The sequence below is a fragment of the Zingiber officinale genome, chromosome 9A (genome assembly GCF_018446385.1).
Source record: "Zingiber officinale cultivar Zhangliang chromosome 9A, Zo_v1.1, whole genome shotgun sequence".
Classification (NCBI taxonomy): Eukaryota; Viridiplantae; Streptophyta; class Magnoliopsida; order Zingiberales; family Zingiberaceae; genus Zingiber; species Zingiber officinale.
In genome coordinates this window covers 3,333,762-3,355,501 of record NC_056002.1, presented here as the reverse complement: position 1 = coordinate 3,355,501, position 21,740 = coordinate 3,333,762, and the positions used below count along the sequence as shown (strand labels likewise).

The window sequence follows — 21,740 nt, the reverse complement described above, 5'->3', positions numbered from 1 at the left end:
AAAATATATTCAAATATAATTCTTTAAATAAATAATTTAACATTTTTTAAATTTTCAAAATGTCCTAACTTTTATGTTCATATTTTTAATAATTTCTCACTCAATATATCTTAGTAACGTGTCTAAAAAACCCTCCTCCATTTTACTTCCAAGTATTATTTTCACGATATTTATAATAAAAAAATAATTATTCTATAGTATCAATAAAAATCAAAAAAAGTAAACACAAATACAAGTACTCTAAAAGTTAGGTTGTATGTAACACACTTAGGGGGTGCTTGGTTCGGGTAAGAAAAACAGAATGAGGATAAGAATGATTGTCAATAATAATGAAATGAGAATGATTCTCATACCTCCCATTTCTATGGGTAATGGCCATTTCTATGTTTAGAGGAATGAATCCGTGGGACCCATCATTATTTTCCCAAACCAAACACCATGTTTCATTCCATTCCTATTCCAAACCCCCCAAACAAACAGCCCCTTATTAATCTTCGTCGATCATTAACCTAACTCTAAAATGGTTGAAATTTATTTTAATCAGACCTTTGACTAATTATTTGTAATACTTCAATTGCATTTCTTATTAATCTTTTTTTGTCTTTTATAAAATATTGGAGATCAAACTTTTCAATCAACATATATATGACGACTCTGAAAACGAAAAAACAAAGCATCTTTGCTTCCCAGGGTCATCATAAATGCTCGACTTAATCGTCTTACAGACCGGGGTCTAGGCCTAAAGTCGTCCTTGTAATTAATCAATAACGTTGAATCTGGAGCTATCAACTTCTTCTTATGAAATTTTTTTATTAATCGTCAGATTAAATCAAAAAGTACTTATAACATATAATCTAAAAATTTAACATCCCCTTATTACGTTCTATTATGAATTTTTTTTTTATAAATATATTATAACTGAAAATCAAATTGTAAATATTTGGATGATACCCCTTCATGCACCATAATCTTGACATGTCTAAATCCATTTTTATGATAATTCTAATTAGTCTCATTAATTATTTCTAAGAGTGACCGATTCGATCCAACGGAAGTTTCTCACTGGTCACCAGGATAAATCGGAAAGCGTATGTAACGGCCAACCTAGAAGCCCAACATTATTTGGTTACGCTCCCATTTAGAAGAAAAATTCCTACAAATACATTAACCTCATTGACTATCTCTGGGGTGACCTATCCGATCTTACAAAAAATTTCTACTGGTCATCAGGATAAATCGGAAAGCGTACGTGGTGGCCAACCCAGAAGTTCAACATCCTTTGATTACGCCTCTCATTGGGAGAAAAAAATTCTACAAATATACCATGACTAAAGTTCAAATCATTGATAATTGATTGATAATTTGGATGTTCTATTGCTATTGCGACACCATAATCCCAGGACGTCTAAATCCACCCTTATGTACAATAGATTGATTTTTTTTTTTTTTTTTGGTTCTAATCAATCGAATGAATTACTTTTTTTAATAAAAATTAAACAAATTGGACAATTAAAAATTGAATTAATCAATTTTTTAAAATTTAATTAAAATAAAAATTATTTTTTAAAACCATCATCAAGTCATGGGAATTTTATACTTTTTTATATTTCATTTTATTTTTTATATTTAATTTTATTTAATTAGAAAATTAAAAACCGACCCAATTAATTAAAAAAAATCAATTTAAATTTCAGTCTAACCCAGCTCGAACTCAACTGAGTGGGAGTATACGCCATGGAATTATAACTTACTTGTAACCCAAGAATGCAGTTTGCCTCTCCTTAAACCCTGTAAGTTTCTTCCCCTTGCCGACCGCGATTTGCCACCATCGATCGTTGCAGCAAAAGGCGAAACCCTCGCCCCCAGGGCCCCCACCGACCGGACCCACGGTCATTGTGAGGGAGGAAAACGCAGTACTATGGCGGGTTTTCGGTCGGCAATGTTGGCCTCTGCCGTCGCCTCCTCAGCCCTTGCTGCCGACCACGCCTACGCTGACGGCGGTTCCTTCAGGTTCCCTCCCTTCTCACAATCGTCTACGGCTGCACCGACAGCTTCCGGCTCTGCCCGACGAGGTCCTCCTCCGGCAGAGGCCTCGCCGGAGGAGGTGCCTCGTGTTCGTAACGACAACCCTCGGACCTCTGCCGCCGGTTTCGATCCGGAGGCCCTGGAGAGGGGTGCGAAGGCCTTGCGCGAGATCAACAGCTCGTCGCAGGCCAAAAAGGTGTGCACCGATCCAATTCAGTGTTTCCTTTGATTTCGGTTTTCCTTTTCCGAAACCTAAGGGTTGTTACTTTACTCCTCCTTTTTGCCTTCTGCGTATTAGGTGTTTGAGTTGATGAAGAAGCAAGAAGAGACAAGGCAAGTAGAGTTGGCGGCAAATAAGGCAGAGTTTCAGGCTTTGCAAGCGCAGCATGAAACCGTAAGACGCCAGTTTGTGAATATCTCAAATTTATGCGAACCCTGCTTACTTAGTTGGAGCTGCATCGCATAGATGCTTACTTCTTTTGGAACACTTCCATGTATCTTAACTGCTTAGTCCTCCTCGGAGGTTCTTGGAAGGAACGACTATTTGTGATGACTGCCATTCCTTTTTTAAAGGTGTCTTCTTTTCTAGGCCGCAATAGTTTCTTAACTCTGTGGCGCCATTTCACTTCTCATTCAAGTCTAGGTTTATTTCTGCAACAGGTCCTTGTCATCTTTCGTGGATATGCTTTCAATCTCACATACAAGCAAACTTATGAGAAATTACTGAACTATTGTGTATGATGCATATTTATATTTTAGGCTTTTGGCTATGATAAGGTAATTTCTTTGCTGATCAACTATGAGGAGTCAAGTGACATAATAAGGATTTTTTTATTCTCTTATTTATTGAAGTTGAGCAACGGCAAGGATTTTAACATCCTAATAGGTTTTTGGTGTGTTCAGTTGCCACTGGTTAAACTCCCAGTTAGACTCTCAAGTTGTGTACTGGGGCTTGAATTAGAAATAATTGTGGTTTAAACAATCACTCATGAAGGCAATTTATTAATGCACTGTTATGAGTCCATTTCTCATCTCTTCTGATATGTTTCTATTTGACATATGCTTTTAAAGTTAGGTCTTAACTAGAATTCTTTAGACTACTGGGTCGAATTCACAAAATCATAGCCTTCTGACCTATGTTTCCGTCATATATTACTCAAATTTTATGATTATTTATACTTGAAAGGTTTGCAGTTATTCATGACCACAAGTCAATGTTTTTGACATCAAATTCCAAGGATGGAAGTTAAAGATTTTGTACTTGTAAGTATTTGATATAGATGTATAGGATTACAGATTGTGAATCTCTTAGAATAGTTTCCATGGAGTGAAGTAATCTACCTGAGGCGCTCACTATTGTGGAAAGTAAGAGGGATTGTTCTGGTTGAAAAATAAACTTTTCATTCTTATATAAGCTGTATGGATTTTTTTTCCCTTTGACGGATTGTTCTAAGTTGTGTGAGTGTCTGACTGAAGGAGCTAATGCATCATGTCTTTCTCATTTGTAGTCATCTTTGGTATAATATTGATAACCATACAATTTTACCCAAATAAAGCCACTGAAGTTGTTGAATTGACAAGCTAAGTTGGCTATATGTTATGTAAACTTTTTTTGAAAAAATATTTTCACTTTGTAGTTATTTGGACATTGAAGTCTCAATGTGGGGTCCTTGAATTGTATTTGGATGAAATACCTAAGGAACAAAGACATCATCTTCAAACTTAGAAAACCAATTCATGTTTCATTGGGGTTGCTTTTTTACTCTTTTGAGTAATTTGTTACATCTTCACCCTAATGAGGCAAAAGGTTGTAACCTGAGTTTTTTTTGCTGAATGAGCCTTGCCTAATTGTTTCCAATGTAAAATTACCCTGATGTAATATTTATTTCCACAATTTGAGAAAATGTATGCAGGTGCTATTTTGTGATCAACCTACTGTATAGTGCATATGCAATACATTGGGCATATGCAGTTAATATTAAAAATATTTTAAAAATTGTATTGATGAAAATGACCAACCTATAAAAAGGAATATAATCAATATAAGTCAATGATATAGATAGATGATGTATGCATGCATATCGTTACCATCTAAATTGTTTATTACTTGCAAATTAAGTAAATACTTATGAATTAAGCTACAAATAGTTAGCTTTGAGTTGTAAGTCAATTGGTTCAGTCTAAGCTGGTCTAAATGATTCAAAAATGAGCATGTCATATGTGACAGCTATACAGTCCTCTTTCAAAAGCTCAGGTAGCCACTTTTAGAACCATGCTTAGTTCATGATTTTCAACTCTCGCTCTTAACTCTTAAGTAAAATCAATCTACTTGTGAGATTTTTTATATTTTTTTCTTATGATAATTTTCTGTTCACCTGTTTTAGCTTTTCAGCATTCATTGAGGAGTTCTATGTGGCTGGCTCTGTACTGAAATTTTATTTTCTTTTCCAAGCAAAATTGTTTCTTTTCCTATTCAGTTTTAATGAAAATATCTCAATCCACATAAATATTCTTTCCCCGTGCAGATGTTTTTTAAAAAAAACTTCAGTTCTCTTTGTCCTTATGTTTTTGAGTTTTCTTTTTTCTTTTTCCTTTTTTCTTTTTTCTTTTTTCTTTTTTCTTTTTTCTTCTACGTTCGAGATTTGAACTCAAGAGACTTCAGTTCTCCAAAGATCAGGATGATTCTTGTTATCTTGTAGCACATGCAGTTACTTTTGCAGCTTTGCTATCAAGACGTTTCTTTGATTGCCTACTAGTTGCTATTTGATTATTAAGGTCCTGATTAGTTGTCCACCAAAGTCTCTGTATAGCACAGGAGGAATAACTAGGTCACTAGTTGATCACCTTCTGAGATCATGTTGTTTCCCTCTGATATTATGTGCCACTAACATATTGTTATAGATGAAATTGGTTGTCATTCAGATTTTATGTTTCACCGAAGGTTTAAAATCTCGACACTTGCCAAGGTTTCGGTCCTGAACAAAAACGATACGATTTGGGTATCGTATCGTGTTGTGTCGTGCCGATATGGTTTCAATATTTTTAAAATATAAAATATAAACTAAAAATAAATAAATAAATATATAATGGGATAGTTTTATTAGTGTTTAATTAAGGTTATTAAATTATCTCAATTATAGGTAGGAGTTTATTGAAATTATTAATCTAAGTTTTTTTTAATTAAAAACTAAGTTGACTCCATGTTCCAGGCCGCCAGTGAATGCGAGCCCTGCGTGTGGCATCTACGGCAGCCGTGAGGCTCGTGCGAGCCCTCTGCGGAGGCCGCAAGGCCATCACGAGGCCTCCGCATGGCCTCCACGACAATCGTGAGGCCATCGCAAGGCCTTCATAGCTGCTGCAAGATCCTCATGAGGCCTTCGCAGTGGTCGCGAGGTCATCGTGAGGTCTCTGCGGCGGCTGTGAGGCCATCGCAAGGCCTCTGCGAGGCACACGCAACGCCTCCTTGATCGCGTTACCTCAGGCGTGGGAGTGCCAATTTCGGTCGGCGGGCAGAACATGATATTTCGCCTATACCAGGCGACACAACATGCTATTTTAAACTTTGTTTCACCTTCCATTTGGTCAGATTAACACATTGAATCTTGCTTTGTTTTGTGGCTGTTGTCTCCATCTCATTATTTGTTTGCCTTGTGTACTATTTGTTTCATTATCATGTTCCACATCTCCAAACTGCATGCTTTAATATGGATTGTCAAGATATTTCATGTCTCAACTTCTTTCAATCAAATTAGCATATTGGATTTTTTGCTTTACTGTGGCTGATATCACCATCTTGCAGGACAGGCAAAGGGTGATCTATGAGGAACAGAAAAAGCTAGTTCAACAGCAGGCCCAAACCAAGGCCCAAATGGCTCGATAGGAGGATGAATTAACAAGAAAGAGAATGCAGGTACACTGAGTAATGTTTTTTATTCTAATTGTCTACGACCCCCATGTGTTAATTTGTTTTGTTCTTTGTGCAGGCAGAGCATGAGAGTCAAAGGGCAAGAAATCAAGAACTTGTGAAAATGCAAGAAGAATCATCAATTAGACAAGAACAGATTCGTCGTGCTACTGAAGAACAAATTCAAGCTCAGCGTAGACAGACAGAACGGGAAAAGGCAGAGATAGAACGTGAAACTATTCGAGTGAAAGCATTGGCAGAAGCTGAAGGAAGAGCACATGAAGCAAAATTATCTGAAGAAGTAAACAGAAGAATGCTTGTAGAACGGGCTAATGCTGAGAGAGAAAAGTGGATATCAGCAATTAATACAACCTTTGACCATATTGGAGGTACAAACTTAACACTTCTGAAGTTCCAAATGATCCAGTATCCTTGTTCATTCATTTCATTCAGTTTATCTAATGTATATATGTCATAATTGATAAGTTCTTTTTTGCAACTGCTCCAAATTTATAGCAACAAGGTCATTTACTCAGAGATTCCTGGATAAGCAGTCAACTGTTCAGTATTTACTGATAATTATGTACCATTACATCCCAAAATTCTCATAAAGTGTATCTGTGTGGGTGAGTTAAATATTTGATGGTAAAATTTCTCTTGGGTGATTGTTGATTTGGCATGATTGCATTCACAATGCTTCAACTGCTGCTTCCAGGCCCTACTGTGGTTAAGATAAATGAAACATTTCAAGAAATGCACACAACTGTAATTCTTATGCTTATCTGATCAGCTCAGGCTATGGAAAAAGCATGCATTTTTTTCGATAGTGTTCACATTTTAATAATCAATTTTCCTTATACATCTATCCTTTTAATGATTTAAACAAGAACATAATTCCGCTCCAATATAATAACTTTCTTTTTTTCACATACATTTGTTTCTTCTTCATATTCTCTCTACTTTCACAATCTTTTTTTGACTTCTATAACCATCATAAACTATGAACTTGGGTACTATGAAGAGGATTTTATTTCTGGAATTTGTGACTTTTATAGTACCAATGAGGTATTCAATTCTCAACGTAACTGTCATGGCCAAAATGCTGGCGCATGCAGCAGAGCTTGCGAAACAGAACTTACTGTCATATCTATACTGTTATAAAATCTGTTAATGATGATTGACAGTGATAATAGTTGCATTGTAATCTCTTTATGATGAGCACAGAGTTTATTCTGTAAAAATGGATGCTGGACTTGAACCAGAGCTAAAGCAGGATATTTTTACTGTTATAGAATATGCTAATGATGATTATTTTTTTTTTTTTGATAGCTACACTGTTTATTTCTTTAAAAATGAATGCTGGACTTGAACCTGACCTAAAACAGGACTTATCACCAATATCTACATTTTAAAAGTGCTAATGGAGGTGATATTTAACACATTTCTTTTTTCTGGGAACACTGTTTAAACCATGGAAATAAGTCTCGAACCGTACCGTCCGAAACGGACGGTTTTTACCGTTCCGACTCGGGACCGGCACCGGCACCGCACGCACAACAATTTCGCGTGCGTCACATGGGCACAACAGAAGGAAGAAGAACGGGCGCAACAAAAGGAAGAAGAAGAAGAAGGAAGAAAGAAGAAGAAGAAGAAGAAGAAGAAGAAGAAGAAGAAGAAGAAGGAAGAAAGAAGAAAAAACGAATCAATTTGGGGATGAAGACCTACCTCGAATCATCGGTGCGAAGCGGCAGCTGCGGCGGCTGCAGTGAGGCGGCGGCGGCGATGGCTGCGGTGAGGCGGCGGCGAGAGCAAAATCGCGATGGGAGAGGAAAACATTAGGGTTTATTAAAACTTTTAAATAAAACTATTATATTTTATATATAATTTCTAATTTCTAATTAATTATTATATAAATTATAGTTTTATATTATATAAATTAATAATTAATTAAAGAAAATGGTTAATTAATTGATCTAATTAAAATATATAATTTTATATTTTTATTATTTTATTTAAATTATAAAAAAATTAAAGTAAAAATATATAATTTAAAATAATTTTAAAAACAAACTTTAAATTATTTTTATAAATTTAAAATAATTTTGAAAATTTATAATAATTTTAAAATTTTATAAATAATTCTAAAAAAAATTAATTGTTAAAAAAAATAAAATATAAATAAATGTTTTAAAATATATTTGATTTTATGTATATATATATATATATATATATATAATATTATTTAGAATATTTATAAACTATAATTATATAATTATTATATATATTATGATTTTTGTTAATTTATATAATTATTATAGATAATATTTTTTTTATCTTAGAATCAATTTGATATTTGAAATAATAAATATTATAATACTTATCTTCTCTATTTTTAAATTCTTAGTTCCTAAACCTATAAAACACATTTTTATTGATATAAATGTCTAATTTTATTTTAGAAGTTTTTACATATATGGTTACATAACATTAATACAACAATATATATATATATATATATCGAAACCTTATCGGTACGGCACGATACGATACTGAAACTGTATCGTTCCGGTCTGAGACCGAAACCTCGGTACGGGTCGAGATTTTAAACCTTGGTTTAAACATACATGCAACATCAACATCAATGATATGTGTTAGTCCTAGGCTCACCACTATTTCAATTTGACTATATGGATTTTACCCTCCATTAAATTTTACACAAGGCTATACTACTAGTCATATATAGATCTCTTAAATTACATTTTTAATTACTTTAATTAGAGTGTGATAACTCTAATCCATTAAACTGGTCTAAGTAAGAATCCATTGGTTATCTTTGAAAGTGTTCATATCATCTTTAACCTATTGTATCCTATTTAATCATCTATTGAAGCTTCACTTTTCTCATCACCTGATTTTCTAATTGCCTTGCACAACTCTCTAACAAATTGCCTAAGCACATCTAACTTCTTTAAAATTGTGATGGTGAAATTATTTTCATCACTGATATATCTTGTTTAGGCTATGATTTAAGGTATTCTATTATATATGCCTGACAAAGTGATCTCTTATCCTTTCTCTTTAATGTGTTCAATTTCCATAGATTTGTCTGATAGCTAAATGCATCTCAATTTCTAACTTTTTCTTACATTTCTATTTAGTAAATGTAAAATGTAGATAATTAAGCTTTATATTCAAATTTAATGCACTTTAGGTGGCTTGAGAGCGATACTCACCGACCAGAACAAATTGATTGTAGCTGTTGGAGGTGTAACTGCTCTAGCTGCAGGGGTTTACACAACAAGGTAATGGATTCTTTGCCCTATGCACTTCTGTATTGTTTATGAGAAACAATGCAAATGCTTGTGCATTTGTTTAGCCAGTAGATCTCTGTATTCAAAATGTCCGATGCTGCTATTTGTCAAAATATATCTATGGTAATACTTTCCAAGGCACCACAGTAGTGTACATTTACGTGAAGTGTCAACCATCCATGTCCACAGATAGATTATCAGCTCGCATAGCAGACAATGAACTGATATTATACAATAATAAGGTGTATCATGGACAAATTAACTTATGAGATTGTTAGACTTGAAAGAAAACTTTTTTTGTTTAAGCTGTCAGAATTGAATATTTGAAATTACTTTGTCCAATACAACATCAAGTGAATCTTGATTGCAAGCAACTTAATAGGTTGATGATGTGAAACTCTCAGTATCGTCTTTTGATGATGATATATAGTTATTTGTTTGATCAAGTTAGAAAAGACTCAAGAACCAAACAAAATGAGATATTACAACTAAGATAAAATTTAGAGTTAATTCTGCAATGGGGATGGGAAGACAGATGCTTGTATCACTTGTCTCATGTGACAAATCTGGGCTACCATTATGCTGGTTGCAAAACATATAAACAAGTACAGTCCAATCAAACTTAAGCTAGTTAATAATCCCAAATTTGAACCTTTCCTATAATAAGTCCAAATGATATTCTCTGGTATTCTGATTTTTGTTTGCTACTAAACTAGAGTAATATAGTAACCTCTTTGTTTGTTGTATTTGGGTCCTGCTTAGTCTAAGTTTTCTCTGTTGTCTTGTATGTTGTAATCAATTATCAGAGAAGGTCCTAGAGTAGTCTGGGGATATGTTGATCGAATCTTGGGTCAACCATCACTAATCAGAGTCATCCCGAGGAAAATACCCCTGGTCTGGCTTCTTGTCTCGTATAGTTAGCTCGACATCAAACAAATTGAAATGGAAAGATTCAGGAAAGAAGGGAAATGGTTTAGGTGATGTAATCCTCCATCCATCCCTTCAAAAAAGAATTGAACAGCTTGCCAATGCAACTGCAAACCCAAAGACCCATCAGGCTCCATTTCGTAACATGCTCTTTTATGGCCCCCCTGGTACAGGGAAGACTATGGCCGCTCGAGAATTATCTCAGAAATCTGTATGTTGCTTCATGATGATTCATTGTGAGAAATGATAGTAAACTTACTGTTTAAATTCACATGATGCTTGATGTTTCTCCAGGGCCTAGATTATGCACTAATGACTGGAGGTGATGTTGCACCATTGGGATCACAAGCTGTCACCAAGATACATCAATTGTTTGATTGGGCCAAGAAATCCAAAAGAGGTTTGCTTCTTTTCATTGATGAGGCAGATGCATTTTTGTGCGAGTGAGTCATCCTTTCCTCTAAATAATATAGTCCTTTATAAAGAATAGTGTAGAATCTGTTCATATTGGGTTGTTTTTTTGTGTCAATAGAATCTCGAGACATGCTAGTTATGTGATCATCTAGGCTCTAGCATTATTGCTGGTTTTTTCTGTCTCAATCATTGTTTATATTAGCCTGGACATCCAACTTTAAATATGCGCCGTCATATTGTCATATCAGTTGTTAATCTTTCTTTTAATAGGAGTTGTTTTTCACGATAATTTTTATAGTTAAACATGCCAGCTTACAAGCATCTCTTTCACTTTGCATAGGCTGTCTTGGGGTATTTGATATAACAGAAAACTTTAACTGAGCCTTGTATTTTATAGGCGCAACAAGACATACATGAGTGAAGCCCAAAGGAGTGCTCTCAACGCTCTCCTTTTCCGCACTGGGGACCAGTCAAAGGACATTGTGCTTGCCCTTGCCACCAACCGACCTGGTGATCTTGACTCCGCTGTAGCTGACCGCATCGATGAGGTTCTTGAATTCTCATTACCCGGGGAAGATGAGCGATACAAGTTACTCAAATTGTATATGGATAAATACATTGCAAAGGATGGACAGAGCAAGTCCGGTTGGTTTGGTCAATTTCAGCCTCAGCAGCAGAAGATAATCAACAAAGGCATATCCGAAGAGGTAATCAAGGAAGCTGCTGCTAAGACTCAAGGATTTTCTGGCAGGGAAATCGCCAAGTTGATGGCCAGTGTTCAGGCCGCTGTCTACGGAAGCAAAGACTGTTAACTGAATTCTGAGCTGTTTCGGGAGGTTGTGGATTACAAAGTTGCGGAACATCAGCAGAGGAGAAAGCTTGCTGGGTCGACTCCTGGGGAAGACATCTAATGCTCTAGGTAACTTCACTTCACTGTACCTTGTATTTGTTTGCTCAAGATCGCGATTTTTCGGATCATTGCTATTGGCATAATTTAGTTTCCCGTTTGGGGATTTTGATGAGATTTTTTCATCTATTGAAACGGCAGTCGACTTTCCTTCTGCCGCTTAACTTTGTCAAGAAAGTCAATTTAATGCAGATACGAAGATAAATCGTGTCGGTGAGACCGCGTTGCATCGCCAAGATAATGCAGCCCAGCAGCTCCCGTCACGTGACCTCATCGGAATTCTCACATGCCTGCCATTACCCATAATTAACCACCACGGACGTAACACTGACTCCAGTGTTAGAAGTGGCAAAAGCGAGAGAGCGAGGCCATGGCGATGGCGGTCGGAATGGGCCTCAATCTTCTTCTCTTGCTTGCCATGGTCGCCACCAATATCCTCTCCCTCTACCATCTCTCCTCCACCCGAAGCGTCGCCACCGCCGCCACTTCCTCCTCCGCTCCCGCGGACGTCCCCGATCACCTCCTCCGCCAGCTGCACACAATACGCGCCACCATCTCCCACCTCTCCCGCCTCCGTTCCTCCTCCTCCTCCTCCGCGGCCGCCGCCGCGCCACCGCCGGAGCTCCTGATCTACGCTCGCATCGCTCCCATCGCCTCCGCCTGCTCCGACCACCCCGACCTCCTCCACCGCTACATGAACTACACTCCCTTCGCCGCCTGCCCCGGCGACGACGCCCGCGCCCTAGCCGAGGCGCTCATCCTTCGCGGCTGCCATCCGCTCCCCCGCCGCCGCTGCTTCTCCCCTACCGCCCCAAAACCCCTAACCTCGCTCCCCTCTGACCCCTTCGCCCCTCTCCCTGATGCCGCCGTCCTCTGGCCTTCCTCTGCCCCGTGCCGTTCCTTCTCCTGCCTCTCCGCCTCTCTCGGCTTCGACCCCAAGGTTGAATCGACCCGCTTCCTCTCCGCCCGATCGGTTCTCGATCTACCCCTCACCCAGCTGCTCAACCTCGCCAGATCCGCCGGCGCCGCTCCGATCCGCCTCGGCCTCGACGTCGGAGGCGGCACCGGCACGCTCGCTGCGCAGCTCCGGCGGCTGGCCAACGCGACGCTGCTGACCATCACTCTGGATCTGGGGGCGCCCTACAGCGAGGCGGCCGCGATCCGGGGGCTGGTGCCGCTACACGCACCGCTGCAGCAGCGGTTCCCGGTCCAGGACGGCGTTCTGGATCTGGTGCGCACGGGACACGCTGTGAACCGGTGGATCCCAGTGCCGGCGCTGGAGTTCCTGCTCTACGACGCCGACCGGGTGCTCCGAGCGGGAGGGCTGCTATGGGTGGACCACTTCTTCTGCCGGGCCGGCGACCTGGAGGCGGTGTACGCCCCGATCATCGCGCGTTTCGGATACCGCCGTATCAAATGGGCAGTGGCCAACAAGACGGATGGCGGCGGCCTCAAGAACGGAGAGGTGTACCTCACCGCCCTCCTTCAAAAGCCATTGCCGTCTCCGATCTCCTCTGCAGCTGGAGTCAAGTCTTCTTCCAACTAGGTGAGGCAAAAAATCTCCTGTCCCTTTTTTTGATCAAATGTAAGGGAACATCGATCTTAATCGCTATCATTATCTTCCTGAAAAAAAAATGAAGATCTAGATCTGCGTAAGGACGAGGCGGCAGTAGTTTGAGGAAGAACACGAGTTACAATGAGCGCTCCCCTGAGTTACTGTGAGGCGGTGACGGTACCGCTTTGTGATAGAATTCATTGAAGCCAGAAGGCCCAGAACCGACCGCGGTCGTCCCTGGTCAAATGCGTATTTTGGGCTAATTGACTAATTGGTGGATAGTTATTCTTGATCGTCTAATTTGTCTGTACATTCACAAGTTTGTATTCTTTTACACTACTTCAGTATTGGGTAAGTTTATAGATTTAAGTTCCATTAGTTTTTTGTTTGTTCCCCTATCACTGAAAATATACTGAGAACTACAAGCACTGCGTTATTCATGTTACTGGACGATAAATAAAGAACAAAGCTAACTTCAAGGCGAAGAAGCATTATATTGAATAGGAAAAGAAAGCTGGATCACAAGCTAGGGCCGAGCAACAAACCGAATGCGGATTTACATCTGACGTCGAGGATCAGACAGTCCTGTAAAGCGAGTTAGTTTGTCATGGTTCAAATTCATAATGGTAGACATAATGCGGAGGGGATTCCGTGCTCATTTCGCTCCTAGAAGGCGAGGAAAGATGTGATTGGCCTTTGTCCACTCGGACTTCAACCTTTTCTTCTTCATCGTCTTCGAATGAGTGAAAAATGGGGTGCAAGTATGCGTCTGCTAAGTAAGCTTTAAGGTTCAAGTTTGGTTCAGATTCCCGCTCCATTATGTCTCTTTCCATTGCTTCCTATTATCAACAAGAGAAATACAAGACAAACAGTTTGCTATTGTATCGCAAGCATCTTGGAATAGAGTTCAACATTTGGCATTACCTCGAGCGGATACTTTCTGAAAGCAGGTTCAAATCGGCTCTTGCAGTATCTGTGGAACCATATTGTAAATACAGGTAGCACGGCGAGTAAAGGCGTCGAATTGGCTGCTTTCTTTGTGCTCAGCAAACCAATAAGAGTCAATTGGGCTATCAACAAGCTTACGACTATACGACCATGCACGAACGGCCAAAACGCCCCGGCACTTTCGTATTCTTGATTATAAACGTTAATAATCTGAAGAAGTAAAAAGAATGTGTTAGGGACAATTGGAGTTCATATCAATCTCGTCTACTCATTTTGAAGCTAAGAGGGAATATCCGCCGGAACCAATATCATTTGAGAACACAGAATGGTTGCTAACCTGGTGACGATACACAAGAAAAGCCAAGGCGAAGAATACTAGGATAAAGGGAAGGAGGACTGGTGTGACGACGGCGTAAACTAGTCCAAGAAGAAAATATAGTTGCAATGATGGAAGGTTTTCAGGAAAATCAATACTTCCAGGATCCATAGCTTTTTCTCTATCTCTTTCGGTCTTTACTATAAACATGTTCTTGAGATGGTATATGACCAGTGGCTTGAGTCGAAGAATCTCACTTGCAATTCCTGCCCAACCATCCAACATAATATAGGTCATAAAGAATGTAGCTTTCATTGGTATTGCCACACCAATGGTTGCTGGGATTCTGCAAGCATAACCACGTATTATATTAACAAAAGATGAAGCAAGATATATAGTGTTATAAAATAAATGATACATCATCCAGGCATAATATGATGTGATCATTGGGACTTTTTCATGCCTATGCCTGATATTTCTAAGCAAATATAAAGTCGAAGTATAAGTATTAGCCAAAAGAATGTGCATTGAACCGATTCATCATAAGGTTAAAGAGAATTACTGAGTAGGCGATTGATGAATAAATGAATAAAGTTGTTCAAAGGCTGCTCCAGCTATGATACTTCCAAAAAACACATTCACCAACATAAAGTAATAATACTTTGCTGCTGCTTTTCTTTCAATCGATGATAGTGAAAAATAACCTTCCATTTTGGACATCATTACCAGAACTGCTGGAAGAATGTATAAAAATATTTTTAAAGCTAGACCAGGCAGAAAACCTTGCAAGAAGCTCTTGACCACCTTTCTGCAAATGTTAAGAGAACAACTTGTCAGCTAAAATAGAAATATAATTGCATGAAACAGACTGGAAATGTAATGTCTCATGTACAGAATAGAATCAGGATTATCTTATCAAGTGTCTATATCATTACTATTTAGAGATACATATGCTACTCAATTTCAACTTTGCGCCATTCTAAGAATTAAAATGCTACGTGGAGCACATATAAGTTATAATATAACCGATAAAAGAGCCCGCATGAAAACAGCTAGCATACAATGATAACGTGGGACTAGTATCTAAGAAATAAAGAATACTTCGTTAAACTAGTCCCTTTGTCATATATAAAGAAAGCTATCATATGACCATATCCATGTTGAGTAACAAATCTGCTCATAGAGAATAATGGTATGCGCTGTTCTTTCTAGTCCCACATGGCCTAGTTTAGCTAATTTGAGAGCCTTTTAAGTAAGCATAATGCCACTCCCAAATTGGTACTCCATGTGGGCTAAATGCGAAGTGCAAACCCATTAACATGGTAGCAAAGCAGGTCTGCACAGGACTGAGAATTTAGAGTGCTAGCAAATCTACTTGGCCAATGCTTCTTATATTCGCACTTACAAGCGCCCTCCCATATGGTAGCCATGTTTGGCTGAATAGAGAGTGCAAATCCTTCAACATCAAGATACAAGCGCAACCAACAATGTTTCTAAAAATACAAGTTTCAAGGAGAAGAGGCCTATTTTATGATTAGCTTTCTCTTTCTTTTTAAGGGATCTATATGAAGTTGTACCTACATGACAAGATAAAAGCAGTTATCTTCAAGTTTGAAAAAACTAAAGCTCAGTAAGATCATGTTGGACCCTGTGGTTATTTTGATGTGATCAATCAAGTTATGTTAGGTCCTATTTGATTTTGATCGTCTAAGTGTGCAGGAGCTTAGGAGCACAGGAAGTCGAGCGGAAGACGCAGCTGGCGAGAAGGACGACACGGGAAGGGAGCCGACGGGATCTATGTGTCTAAGGGACGAAAGAGCTGCGGAAGAGTACACCGGTGGACGAGAAGAACGTACGTGACGTTCGAGAGACGAGAAGCTGAAAGAGTTGCGGAAGAGTACACCGGTAGACGAGAAGAACGTACGCGACGTTCGAGAGACGAGAAACTGGAGCGGAAGCCTGTTCGAGGAGAAGGCTGGAAATTGGGTTCGAGTGAGTCATATTTCGGTTGGCCGCAATCACCAAAGCGAACAGAACAGCGGAAGATCCAAAGGAAAGCTAGAGCTATTTATACGTTGCAGCATTGAGGGCGCCCTTCACATTGAGGGTGCCCTTCATAGCGTTGAGGGCGCCCTCAAACCAGTCAAAGTAACCGTTTCGCATTTGGATAAAACTTTATCTAAATGTCACGCTGGAGGCACCCTCCATGCTTATGGGAGGCGCCCTCAAGCCGAAGATAGAGTTTCCAGACCCTATAAAAGGGCCCTGGAGCTAGGGAATTAGTCATCAACTCTTATAATAACTTTCTAGCAACTACTTAAACTTTTATTGTGTAAAAAGTTTCTCCGCCTTCAAAGAAGGAGATTCTGACTGAGTTTTTCAACCGCCTTGGATTAACAATCACCTAGGTTATAACCAAGTCAATCCCTGAGTCTCTTCTTTAATTCTGCTCTTTTATTTTTATTTATTATTGTTGCACCTTAAGAGTTGAAAAACGAGGAGGGTATTTTTTTTGTTTCAGGCAATTCACCCCTCTCCTCTTGCCGGCCCGCTGCACCAACAAATCACATTTGGAATCCTAGAGGGAGACCTGTTGGTAGTAAATCTAAGCACTGGGGGCACTACCATTATAAATTCTTGTCTTTATCTTGATGCAGTATGTTGTCTCGTTTCAGTTTTTGTAATTTATCTTACTACTAGCAAGTTACTTTGCTGGAACTGACTGCAGGACTTGTACGCTTATTAGAACATTCATTAGCTCACAAAGGAGTCGCATCAAGGGTACCAGCATTATCATTTCATCCCTCTAGTGGTAGTTAAAATCACATGATTGGGACTGTAGAGGAAATATGACAATATAGCTAATTCTCATATTATGGATTAGCATATCAATATTATTTTATCATCAGATTCTAATAATACCTTATCTAAAAAGTAGAACTGAAATCAAAAGGAGGATCACTGCACATGCTGAATTTAGGCTTCATTTCCAACGACCATTTTAAACTTCAGGTGTACTATGCTTGAGTTTAATGCTAAATTGAAACGTATCAATCATTTGTATACAGTGCATCTACCTAAAATACAAGAATATATACCTTCAATGAATATCAGTGAGATAATGCAAACGAAAACAAACCAAATACCATCACTCCATTGGAAAAGCTATCTAGATTTTAAATATTGCAAATATATTATGGTGGACAAATTGGTTTGCAGTATATTAGTGAAGGCTCAAGAATCAGCTTAGTAGATTAGGCTGGACAGATGTCTTTCATAGGCACGTCATAATAAAAGGCAAGTGTGGCACGATTTAATAATGTCAAATTTGAAGTTAAACTTGCACTAATCAGAGAGTTCCTTTTGACAGTTCACTTTGTGTCAGAAGTGACAAATAATCCAGGGCCGAGTGCAGAAATATTAAGCATGCATGCATGGAAAGACCAATACTTGTAAAACTAGCCCCATGCATGAATAAATTAAAAGGAGTAAATCTTCCTACCATATTTGGTAGGATGTCTGGATATATGATCCTTTAACAAATATAGCATATTATACCTTATTATCCGTGATAAGAGATACTTACGTTTCAATTACTGGCCTTAGAAAAGGAGCAACCCTTTCAAGACCCTCCAGATTTGCTAGTGATTGCACAAATGCGATGGGGATCATATAAAAGAAAACCAACAAAAAGACTAGTATTGATATTAGAAGCCTTCGAATGCTGAGAGAAACAAATGGAATTGGTAGATTTTCCCAGTATACATCACGTGGTTCGGGTGCCCATTTTGTCAACCATTGAGTGGGATTCTTACTTTGCTGTGTTTGGGCACACACAGCTGCTCCCCATCTTGAGTCAAATGTAACAAATGCTACAGGCATTATAGCTTTGGGGTCTTTAAGAATTCTTTGGCGCTCATATGATATCTGAAGACAAATGGGAAGATAAAGTAATTTATCTTATGGAAACTTAAAATCAGAACATTCTTAAAAAAAAAAAAAGAGAGAACAAAATATAAATATGAATGAGCTGTTTGCCATCTAATGAGTATTTCATTAAGGCAATACAATATTTTCCTTTTCCAAATTCTACATAGTATCATAGCCTTCTAAAGATTAAGGTTTTTAAAGGAGGATTCCCCTTAGGAGGAGGCTGACATTGCTGCTTCCACCTCTACAACCTTTCCTCATCTCTTGATTACTTCTCTCTTTCCCTCTTTCTCATGTTTTCCCATTTGTGAACCCGAAGTTGCAATCTGGCATAGCCTGCATGTGAATCCTTGACGATAGGCACTCACAATATCCCTCAAATAGAGGAAGCCCTCCATGGCAAAGTTCCACAGCGGGGAGCTCCTTTGGTGCAATGTCCTGTGGATCCACCCGCCAATCATACAAAGTCATCGTGATGCCTTCCCATGTTTAGAACAACCATGAGAGACGACGACACATATTCCATGAGACTCTGTTGTAGTGCATTTACCTCTTCTAAGTAACACGGTATCGCAAGACTCTTCTACAATGTTGACCTCTTAACCCAATAGCACCACCAAGAGTGGGAGATGTCTAGGAGTGTAATCGAGTCAAACCGAACTCTTGAATGTTTGAGTTTGGCTCATTTATAATCGAGTCGAACCCGAGCTTTATTTAATGGATATATTCATGGCTCACGAGCTTATTCGAGCTTTTATCGAACCTAAACAAGCTTAATAAATATAAAATATAAATTTAAATATTCATTAAAAATTAAATTATATATTCAGAGAAAATTATAATATTCTTATTAAAATTTATAATTTTATTCTAATAAATAAATTTAATATATTTGTCTATAAGTAGAGTGTAAAATCTATAAATTCAATATCAAAACTATTATTTTTTTATTTAAAAGTTGATTCATGAGCTTAACAAACATGCTCACGAGCTAACGAGCCGAATATTGTGAAACTTGAGCTTGGCTTGTTTATCTTAATGAGGCTTATTAAACGAGCTCAAGCGAGCTTCTATCGAATCAAGCTTCGAATAGCTCATGAGCAACTTGGTTCATTTACACCCCTAAAGATGTCACCTATATGTTGCTCTCTCCCTATTGCTTCCTACCAAATTTGCTTGTTCATAGGCACAACCTCAACCCTGTCAAGGCTGTCAAAGACATTTGAGCCCCACAGCTTATGTTCTTTCTTGATCTATCCAACGATAATCTAGCCGCTACATGGTGCTTCCCTCAAATTCTACTGCGTGTGAATCCAAACAAGGGAGCCTAAATAGTTCATCAGCGTTGAGCATATAGTTGTAGCAACTCCTTTATGATAAAGGAGAATTATGATCTAGCCCCTACATGGTGCTTCCCTCAAATTCTACTGCATGTAAATCCAAACAAGGGAGCCTAAATAGTTCATCAACGTTGAGCATATAGTTGCAGCAACTCCTTTATGATAAAGGAGAATTATGTCCAGAGCAGGTCCGGGTGAAGAAGGCAGAGAATCCTCCTACATCGTCCTCTCATCGATGCCCCTAAATCGACTTTGAGCTGCCTCTCTCATTCAGCCTCTTTTGAGAGAGACTAACATATCTGGTATCTACCAACCCATCTGATGTTGATCCTCTTCTTTATAGTAACCTCTCGCTTGATTGCTAACACCATATTCTGACGGTGCTTCCTAGTCTGTGCATGTGGATCCAAGTCCTCCATCTTTTCCCTTTTAATCCAAGTCCTTTTGCCGTTTACTTTTGGTCTTCTACACAGCCTCACAAGTCCTCTTCATTGGGTCACATCACGAAGGGAATCCTTGGTTGTTTGTTGTCCTCCTATTCCTCTCCTTGTGTTTCTTTCATGTGTACTTTTATCCAACTATTCATCTTAAATGACGATCTGAACAAAGAATATGTCTAGTTCTCATTGTTTATTTCCAACAAAGGATCAAACTACGCTATTCATCTCCAATGAAAATGTCTTGTTCTCATTTTGTTACGGCCAACAATATATCACGCTGCGATGTGTTATCATCTTTCTACTACAAGTGTTTTCTTTTTCTCTCATCCTATTGTGTGTTGTTATATCCGCCACTTGATAGAGAAGCCCACTCAAAAGACACTCTTGAAATCACTCTTTATACTAGTCTCATTAATCCTATCTTTCTATATTCTGTCTCTTAATGATGTGTTGGTTGATCTGAGGTTGAATAAATCATCACAAATACACTCCAACTAATTCCAAAGTTGTTTTATTAAGTTGAGGTCGAAGCGACCATTAGTTGCATGCCCATTTACTCCTTTAAACTTTCATTTTACAAGTGTGAGGAATATGCTGCTAGTTCCATTATTGTTGTGTCAAGTTTATGTTCTAGTTATTAGTATGAGAGGTTCTTTAGTTTATGTAAGAAAGTGAACAAGATAATATCTATTTCCAGCTTAAAGGAGAGTGTTAAGTACTGGAGATACTGGAGATATTAGGTACTAGGAGTTTTATTATGAGGCTATACATGCCTATATAATATTGTAATCTCATTAAAGCAATACAATAGTTCGTTTCTCCAAATTGGGTAATAAAATAAATAAATCTCTGTTAGAAATTAATATTACAGGAGTGAATAGAGTAGAAGCACTGATTACCTTTTCGTCAAGCTCACTAATTTTTTCTCTATAATAATTGATGGCATCCACTTTTTCACCACAAAGGCCTAAAAATCCTCCCTGCAACATTTAATTGGAAACGTCACAGGAATAATTAAAAGAAAAAATTGTTATTATGCTTTGATTTCTTCCTGATAGTGTGAAGTATCTTTAATTTTATTAGTACATCACAATCACAAATATTACTAAATTTTACAATCAAACTACAATAACGAATACAAACCCCCCCAAAACTCCAACTGTTTCAGGATCATACTTATACTAAAATTAATCACGAATCAGTGCAAATCCTAAATAACATATCTATCAGAGACTCAAAATATATCTAACCAACTTAAAATTTACACTTAGGGTTAGAGTGTACCTTAGTGGTTGGCCTTTTATCTGGATGTCTTTCATATTTCAGTTGGTTATAGTCCAACCAATTTTGTAATCTTTCCTTCTGCCTCACCAGTCTGGCAAATCTGTTTGCATTGTACACAGCCTGAAGAAAACAAAGAATGTGCATGTAATTCATCTGATTTTTTTTCTTATTCTAATAGAAGCAAGCAAATTAGCTATAACAAAGTATTATTGTTTTCTGTGGAAAGTACCTTAAAAGTTTTTATCAAAAAAGCACTATTAGTGAAATAATAGCAGCAGTACCTGGTGTCCTATATAATGGTCAGGGTGGTTTCTTTGAAAGAATTGTTCAATACTCTCCGAGATGGAATGTCCTGAAACATGTGGCACATTTCTCACTACAACCTGGAAGGAAAGACATCACTGATCAGAATCTTTGATTTGCCTAGGAAAGACTTAAG

General features: G+C 38.1%; 2 protein-coding genes and 1 pseudogene across 3 annotated transcripts in view; 2 read left to right on the top strand and 1 right to left on the bottom strand.

Moving 5' to 3' along the window:
• The first annotated feature begins 1,765 nt into the window (after positions 1–1,765).
• On the top strand, positions 1,766–11,492 carry LOC122020220 (annotated as a pseudogene).
• Positions 11,493–11,852: 360 nt separating this feature from the next.
• LOC122020219 (probable methyltransferase At1g29790) lies at positions 11,853–13,421 on the top strand. Its single transcript, XM_042578048.1, has 2 exons — positions 11,853–13,034; positions 13,129–13,421. Exon 1 carries the CDS (start codon positions 11,859–11,861, stop codon positions 13,032–13,034), a length of 1,176 nt encoding a protein of 391 aa, XP_042433982.1. The 5' UTR covers positions 11,853–11,858; the 3' UTR covers positions 13,129–13,421.
• A 96-nt stretch (positions 13,422–13,517) lies between these two features.
• The window catches only part of LOC122020218 (CSC1-like protein At1g32090), a 39,511-nt gene continuing 31,288 nt past the window's right edge, over positions 13,518–21,740 (bottom strand). For both annotated transcript variants that reach the window (XM_042578046.1, XM_042578047.1), the window contains 8 exons: positions 21,583–21,684; positions 21,302–21,421; positions 20,917–20,997; positions 17,894–18,234; positions 14,870–15,115; positions 14,329–14,653; positions 13,968–14,201; positions 13,518–13,882 (listed from right to left, as the gene is read on the bottom strand). In XM_042578046.1, the coding sequence (XP_042433980.1) occupies positions 13,649–13,882; positions 13,968–14,201; positions 14,329–14,653; positions 14,870–15,115; positions 17,894–18,234; positions 20,917–20,997; positions 21,302–21,421; positions 21,583–21,684 (1,683 nt within the window). In that variant the 3' untranslated portion in view covers positions 13,518–13,648. The remainder of the gene's footprint in view (positions 13,883–13,967; positions 14,202–14,328; positions 14,654–14,869; positions 15,116–17,893; positions 18,235–20,916; positions 20,998–21,301; positions 21,422–21,582; positions 21,685–21,740) is intronic.

Excerpts from the sequence above, each read along its gene's own strand:
- LOC122020219 (XM_042578048.1), top strand. The coding sequence starts at position 11,859 with ATGGCGATGGCGGTCGGAATGGGCCTCAATCTTCTTCTCTTGCTTGCC.